Source organism: Meleagris gallopavo, chromosome 2 (assembly GCF_000146605.3).
Source record: "Meleagris gallopavo isolate NT-WF06-2002-E0010 breed Aviagen turkey brand Nicholas breeding stock chromosome 2, Turkey_5.1, whole genome shotgun sequence".
Lineage (NCBI taxonomy): Eukaryota > Metazoa > Chordata > Aves > Galliformes > Phasianidae > Meleagris > Meleagris gallopavo.
The window spans coordinates 81,101,440-81,109,917 of NC_015012.2; the positions used below are offsets into that span (position 1 = coordinate 81,101,440).

Below are 8,478 nucleotides of genomic sequence, written 5' to 3' on the forward strand. Positions count from 1 at the left end.
ATATATATATATAAATTATATATAAATTAGACCCTATTTAAGGTCTATTCCAACTCAGACAATTCTGTGATTCTAAATACATACCTTGGAAAATGTAGATCTGAACATGCGTTTCTTAATTTCTCAGGAGGATCTAACTTTAGTTAGTTGAAAGGCACTATATGTCTATGCAAGAGAGCACTGAATTTCCTAATATCCTCTTTAGCAAATCATTTGTAACAGATGGATGGGTGGGAAGCCCATCTGCACCAGCATACCAGTTTGAGATTAGGTTTGTCTCCACATAAATGTCAGAGCAGTCTGTAAGTCCTCTGAGTCATTAGTCAACTTTGAATTGCTGTGAATGTAGTGTAGGGGCTGACAGTAAGATATTTTACATAAACAGGAAGGAACTGGGAGTTGGTTCTGTGAGAAATTGGATATCATAGAATCATGATATCAAGTTGAGAAAGACTTCCATGATCATCTAGTCTAACTGTCTGCCTGCCACCAATATTACCCACTAAACCATCCACATCTGCACATTTCTTGATCAACTCAAGGGACAGTGACTACACCACTTGCCTGGGCAGCCTGTTCCAGTGCCCAACCATTCTTTTTGGAGAAGAAATTTATCCTAATACTTGACCTGAACCTCACATGGCATAACTTGAGGCCATTCACTCTTGTCCTGTCAATAGTTACCTGGGAGAACAGGCTGACCTCCACCTTGCCACAGCCTCCTTTCAGGTAGTTGTAGAGAACTATAATGTCTCCCCTGAGCCTCCTCTTCACTAGACTGAACAGTTCCAGCTCCCTCAGCCGTTCTCCATAAAACTTGTGCTCCAGGCTCTTCACAGCTTTGTTGCCCTTCTCTGGACACTCTCCAGGGCCTTGATGTCTTTCTTGTAGTGAGAGGCCAAAAACTGAACACAGTTCTCAAGCTGTGATCTCACCAGAGCTGAGTACAGAGGGACGATCACCTCCCTACTGACTGCACTAGCACAAGGATGCCATTTGTCTTCTTGACTACGTGGGCACACTGCTGGCTCGTGCTCAGCCAAATATCAGCCAGCACCCCCAAATCCTTTTCCTCTGCACAGCATTCTGGCCGGTCTGCCCCAAGCCTGTAGCAGTGCGTGGGGTTGTTGTGACCAAAATGAACTTAGCTTTGATTTTGGAGGTTATATAGAGACCCTCACCAGCGCTCAGACAACATCCAAAAGTAGTTGTGCAGTTCACTGAAGGATTGGCACAAATTATTTTCCTTTGTGGAAGGACTGAGACTTTCTGGATATACCTTTCCCAACCAAATGTGGTTTTATGTACTTACGTGAATTGCCAAGGTTGGACCCTCAAACTGTTGCTTCTCAGTACTGTTTTGCTTCTCAGTCCAGCAACTGTTATGGTAAGCTGAGTAGCCTTTTTTTCCTACCAGAATGAACTTACATATTTTAAGCAGCATTAAATATGACTGCTGAAGAAATCAGGCAGGAGTTGAAACTTGTATTTTCTTCAGTGAATGGAGGTTTTCAAAATGGTTTGCAGTTTCAACATTCTCCTGACCAAGTGATTAAACCTCAAGATTGCGTAGCTGCCAAGTACAGAGATACAAGTATGTGTTAGTGATGCATTATGAACAATACTAATTGAAAGCCACATAAATAACCTTTTTTTTTAAAAAATTTTTTTGTTTGTGTGGCATTCAAACATTTAGGGGAATAAGGAAAAGGAAAGAGGAGGAACAGGAAGGAAATGATTCAATGCATTCTAACAATGCTCTCCTTTTATGTATTTACTTGTTTACGTTCATTGTCATAAATAATTTGAGTTAACTGCTCATTAAGACAGTGGGAGATGATTCTTGTGTCTCTGAGTTGCCTCTAGGGGAAAGCTGTACGTTAGGTGTGCCATAGCCAAAAAACTGCTCCAGGTCTGCTATAGTAAATAAGTCACGGGGGAAATCAGACTGTTTTAAAAAAAAAGAGCTATTTATTTGCAAAGAAAACAAAAGCTGTGAGAATTGCTTTTTATTGGTTATTTTTGTAATGAGAAGCATGATAAAAAATGGCCTTCTGATGAGCAGTATTTTTTTTGCAGTAATCTTTTTTGATTTTTTTTTTAAAGCAACCTAGAAGATAAATACAGCATGCTTTGGCAGGTATGTTTTAATTCTACCTAATTTTGTGAACTGTTTTTCTTGGCAGAGACCTGGGAACAGTTGGTGCTGTTGCTGTAGACAGTGAAGGAAATGTAGCTTGTGCAACATCCACTGGAGGACTCTCTAATAAATTGGTCGGCCGTGTTGGTGACACAGCATGCATAGGTATGGGCTGTGGGGACTTGCCTCTTGTTTTTTGGAGGTATCTCATTAAAAATTTTAGTGTTTGTCACACATTCTCCTTTCTATTAGTGGAATGAAAGAAAAAGTGATACATCTGAAACTAAGGTCTGTATGAAAACTGAAACTCCTCGATACAAACCGGAGTTTGCAAATAGGGATTAGAAGTAGATATGTGGTGCTGTCATCATCATCCCACTTTTCTGTTTGGAAAATGGGAATGGGAATTTGAATTTTTGTCCTTTTCTGACTACTGATTTGTTTTTCTGTGTGTCTTCTGTTCATTCATTCTAATAAAACTATCAGTATGTACATCTATGCTCATAGCCAAGTAAAAAGTATAGTCAGTTCTGTGCTGTTTTCTTCATACTTAAGGTATGTGTAATTGTAATGACTGTTTGTCAGATCAGTGAGCCAGAATTGCCAAACAATTGGCAACTTGGAGTAAATTCCTGTTCTTAGAGAGCCCAGATAAGGCTGCCTTAGAGCCTAATAGATGCGGTGTAGAATAAAGGAAATATTTTAAGATGTCTCTTATCAGAATATAAAGAGACACTTGAAATCCCTTCCCCAGACTTACTTCTCTTGTGGGACAAACTTGCCATTTGATTACTTCAGGATTATATTACTGAGTTGGGATTTGAAAAATAATTATTTTTAGTAAAGCATGTTTCAAACTCAGATAGCACTGCTGTTGGCAGTACATGATTATTTTACAGAACTAACTTTTTCTCACACCCTGAGTTACTAATGTTCTGATACCCCCTGGTTTGAGTATGATTTTCAGCTTTGTTGCTTATTGCTGCCTTCTGACTGCAAATACCCTTTTCTTAGGTGGGTCGTGTTCATGGCATTCATAGTATGGAAAACGTTTGTGGGGAAGAAGTGAAAATGGCACCGTTCAGTATACTGCTTTCAACTTCTGTTCTTACTGGAGGTCTGCAGAACTGGACACTGAAGTGACAGTTGTCTTGTTAAAGATATGAGATTATTGAAAGGGAAGTTGACAGATTGATTGTGGCAGCATTTTTCCACATGTAAATCATAGTCTGTTGAAACAGACAGATCTGATCAGAAAAGTAGGAAATGGAAGAAACTTTCACAGCTCTCCTGCACCTCTTTTGTTCCCCAGCCCCAACACAAGTACCTTGCTTATCCATGTAACTCTGTAGTATGCACCTCCCCAGCAATTGGAAAATGTTTTTCATAGAAGATGTGTTAGAAATATGGGTGTTGAGCAAGCCAAAGCTTGGTGTAGAACAGGGTGTGGAATGTGCCAGTCAAACAAGGATGAGGGGAAAAAAAAAAAGGAGTGAGAGTTCAAACAAAAGAAATACTCTGCTTGTGGTGAGGACTTGAGAGATTCTTTAGGGTGCTTCATGATTCACCAGACTCCAGCTTTTCAAATCTCTGCTCTAATTTTGCTCTTGCAGTCAAATCCCCCACAAATTTTGGTCACTTCATCTTGTCCTCACAAGGTCTTTTGTCATTCCGTCTCTCTGTAATATTGTGTGACCTGGCATTTTGCATTCTACTGGATCCTGTTGGATCCTGATGATCCTCAGTATACTGTCTCCTCACCGTTCTGGAAAATATTTTCCCCTTTTCCTGGCTTTTGTGGCACAATCAGCTCACTGGTCTTCTAGTTCTTGTAACTTGGCAGTTGACTTCATCTAGCTGTTGCTGATGTCTGTCAGTGTTGAAATAGAGGCAGGAATGGGAAACATGCAACTTACTGACACTTTGCTCTCGAAAGTGCACAGAACTCCTGGACCCTTAGGAAGAGTGTGTTACTATAAAGATTGCAGAGCTTGTAAATTGTATTATCCAAAATACTGCTTTTTTTTTTTTCTCTCTGAAAAGGAAGCGGAGGTTATGCTGATAACTCTTCTGGTGCCACTTCAACCACAGGACATGGAGAGAGCATTATGAAAGTAGTCTTAGCCCGACTGATCCTCTATCACATGGAGCAAGGTATCTTCCAAACTTTTTATAAGCTGAAATAGGGAGGATGGGAAATGTTGCCTAATGACAGATGGCAGCATATGTACTGTCACCTCAGTGCAGCTGTCAAAAAAGTTGCTACTGTGGTGTATGTGGATTGATCACCTCTTTAAAAAAACAAAGAACGGAAGTGTTAATAAAGTTAGCATCCCTCTAAGTGGACAGAAATATTTGGGCTTCTTGATGTTAAATCATTTTTAGATGAATGTATATTAAAATATGTGATTGTCTACTTTGTACTGTTTAACTGAAGTTTGTTTTTATAAAGCCTATTTAATTTTTAAATAATTTTTGAACAAAGATAAAAACCAAAACCAAAACACTTTTAATGAAACAATAGAAAGAGTTGGAGGTAAAAGTATCAGAGCTGAAATAAGAAAGCTCGGAATATCACCTGTCTAATAAGCAATGATGATTTTTGTTTTAACAACTCTGATTATAGTAACAGAAATATTTTTAAGACATTTTGACTATGATTTACAGTTTCATTTTGTTTTGGAAAATCTACTGAACTGACTGGGTGGGTATGTGGCAAACAGCTGACACAGTATGTCTGATGTCTGTAATATCATCTGACTGTGGGATGACCCTGTGAAGCTTTACCTTCATGATTTAGCCTCTCATTTAAACCCTTCATTATGTTACAGCCAGTAAACATTGCCAGACAACATACTTGTATTGCATGCAATTGAAGAACCATTAATATAGATATTATTTTTAGCCATAGCTCTAGGACTCTACAGTGTAGCTCACTTTGAGATCAGATGAACTAGAAATAGTTGGAAAACTTTCCATTTACTTTTTTGTTAGAGAAGCAGTAAGTAGAAAGACATAACAGCTGAGAATATTTTTGTTATGCTTTTTGCTTTGCTGTTTGCATATAATGGGTGCACTTCACAATGTAAATCTCTTTGGTCGTGTTACAGTTTCAGCGTAAAATATAACCTACAGATTCTTTTCCAAAGCTCTGTCACATCATGGTCTCCCCTTACTCTTTATATTATGTCCCTAGCCATTCAGTTTGTGAATGACTTTCAAGCTCAGTTGCAAACCAGTTTTTTCTCTAAATGGAAGTTCACTCCACTGCAAGACCTCTGCACTGATAGGTGTCTGGCTCATGATACACCAGGCAAATGGAGCTCAGATTAAAACAAAAGTACTAATAGAATAGTCAGTCCACATGTGTGCATGCTTAAAAAGAATACTTATTTGCACTTATTTAGCCTTTTCTACTTTCATTCATCTGCCCAGAAATGTAACTTGGATGCCAGATAAATACATCAACAGTAGCTTTCCTTTTGTTTTTCCCCCACATTTCCACGAAGATGCTGAAAAGAATCCCCCAAGTTCTTACAACTTTTTGAGCATGTTTAAAAACAACAATAAAGCTCTTCTGTAATTCTGTTTTGCTATTCAGTAACTTACACAGCAAATACCTTATTTTGCAGCCAATGTAAGAAAATTCAGTTTGCTGTTTTATGAGGGATTTGCTTTGCCAGTCTTAAGGACTATTGGAATCTCTGCCTTATGGCAGCAGCTGTTGTCTTGATGAAAAATCAAACAGTGAAATGCTGACCCTTTGAAGTCAGTGCTGCTGACTTGAATAGTCAGTGTCACCCATAATGACATGGAATGGTGCTCTATCCTGTCAGTCACCAGTGCTGTGAATAATTCTGATTCTGCTGGTTTTGTTTGGTTTTAACTTGAAATTTGCAAAGAATACATGAAGGTCATTTTTTATTCTGCATCATGAGCTGCATAACATTACTGATAGTATCTGTATTCAGACTTGCAATGAAGAAATACTCTGCAGCTATTAGAGGTGTGTGAGGATAATGTGCACAGTAACTTAAGAATTCACATAAATCTGTTATGAGGAATTAAGTGTAAGGAACAAATAGAGTTTTGCTGGTACTTTCTGGTGTCCCTGTCTTCATCTTTCTTGATACTATCAGAAGTTTTAAGAAGGATCTCTGTGTTCAGTAAATTTTGGAGATGTGAAATAATATGCTTTGGGCTCTGTTATGGCCGTGGACTTTAAACGCAGATGACAATTGGCATTTTTTGTTGTTTTAATATCTTTTCCCAAAGTATAAATGTAGCTAATGGCATACGTATGAGAGAAAGCTTGCAGACTGGCATTTTTCCCTCAAATGATGGCACAGAAAATATTGTGTCTTGAACATAGAGTTGATGAGTTAGTCTGTATCAAATGTTGAAACTGAGTATAATCTGAAGCTATTCAAACCCAGTCTTTGCAGCAGAATCATACTGTGGAAGCTATTTGCAACTGTCCAGTGCCTTCCTATAAAGCAATTCAGTTCCTGCATTAGAAGTTTTTTGCCAATTTAGTTGAAGGAAGAATTAGATTTGGCTGGCTCTAATGCGGAAGCAAGGGGAGGATGTGAATCTTGAAGAGAATTTTAAAATTCATTTCAAGGCAGATATTGTGAAGTTATCTTGTTCTTCTTTTCAGGAATGTCACCAGAGATGGCTGCTGACACTGCATTAGAATACATGAAGACTCGAGTTGGGGGCTTGGGAGGTGTCATTGTTGTAAGCAGTTCAGGAGAGTGGGCAGCAAGGTTCTCCACCAAGCAGATGTCCTGGGCTACTGTAAAGGATGACAAACTACATTATGGGATTTACACTGGGGAGAGGCATACAAAATCTCTTGATGAAGCACTCGCATCTGAAAGTGAGGGGTTCTGAGATTGAAGAACCATTGACTATGGTCGAATGAAAATCTCCATTCTTTTTTGGAGGACAGTAACAATTGATTTAATCTTTCTCGAGAGATCTGTACATTATTGATTGATTCACAGACATTGCTATGCTTTGACCCAAAATGAAACCTGGACATCGTGATCATGGATATATGTATAGTGCTTACCGGTGCCTTTGGACAGTCCGATCTTCCAGGAGAACGTACAGTTTGAGGGCTGTAGGTTTATGTGTTTGCATTCTTTAATCCTACATTAAAGGGAGCCTAAATTTCAGGAATAGAAAAGCTCCTTGTCATGCCTGTTCTCAGATGCTTTTTCCAGGATGATTAAAGAGATAAATTTTTACTATCTAAAAACTGAATTCTGAAACTCACATAGCTCTCCAATGTATCTTGAGCAGTCATACCTCGATAGCAAAGTTCTTACTGTCAGTGAAAAATCATTAAACAGTAATAAAAAGTTGAGACTAATTTATCATCACATGCAGTAGGGTGTACTGTATGCTGTTTCCTGACTTAACTAGATTTTTTTTTTAAACTGTGTTACAGTTTAATGGATTTTAGCAGATGCTGTGTCATGGGTTTCCTTTGGGGCCAGGTATGTATGTATTGCATGTCATCATACAGTGGAATGTTCTTACAAGATAAGCCAAATAAACATAGCAAAAATCTTAAATTAGATTTTAAAACTACTTCTACCTGTATCCTAACTTCAATAGGCTGTGTTATTGAGTTGGCTTATACAGAACAGTAAGTTTGCCAAGACTGTGTAACTCGCCTTCTACTTTAATCTGTGTTTTATTGGATGTTGCAGATGAGTGAATGTAGACATTGATGGCTCAAGCATAGACAGCTTGTGCAAAACAACCATGGATTTCTTGCATACCTTGCTCCTCAGGAGGTAATGTAGAAGATGGCTACTCTTGTTAACTGTTTGTGAAACAATAGCAGTATTTAAAATGTGCTCATATTCAGAGAATAGCCATCTCAGTAAAAATTTGTTTCTGCTTTCGTGCATCTACAGGGCCAAGCTGTTCTCTGGAGCAAAGCTGTATTGTCTTAGCTTCACTGCCAGAATATCAAAGCAGTCCAGATTTTGTGGTCAGGATTCTACTTTGTTTAACTCACCTGTCCCTATTGCAAGATCAAATTTAGAACAGGTAGGAGAAAATACAATCTCTCAGTATTCTGCCAAATATCTCTTTGCAATAATATTGTTTTGATGAAAATAGTGACTTTTTAATGGAAAAAAAGCAACTTGGATGTTTCTAGCATGGATGATGTTATGAAGAGTACAGAAATCTTGTCTTATGCTTGCTTTTGATCAGACTTAAGACTGATTTAAGAGACAGATTTAAGAACGTGTTCCCAGTCACCCTTTACTTTCTGTAGCTGGATCAATGAGCACTTCACCTATTAAGTAATAGCA

General features: G+C 38.3%; 1 protein-coding gene across 4 annotated transcripts in view; it reads left to right on the top strand.

The window, feature by feature from the left end:
- The window catches only part of ASRGL1 (asparaginase and isoaspartyl peptidase 1), a 22,176-nt gene extending 14,435 nt beyond the window's left edge, over positions 1-7,741 (top strand). For 3 of the 4 annotated variants that reach the window (XM_010707753.2, XM_010707754.2, XM_010707755.2), the window contains exons 5-7: positions 2,187-2,305; positions 4,184-4,294; positions 6,801-7,532. In XM_010707753.2, coding sequence (XP_010706055.1) covers positions 2,187-2,305; positions 4,184-4,294; positions 6,801-7,036 — 466 coding nt within the window. In that variant the 3' untranslated portion in view covers positions 7,037-7,532. Of the gene's footprint in view, positions 1-2,186; positions 2,306-4,183; positions 4,295-6,800 lie in introns of all 4 variants that reach the window. The other variant, XM_010707752.2, reaches the window with a different exon arrangement.
- Positions 7,742-8,478: the final 737 nt, after the last annotated feature.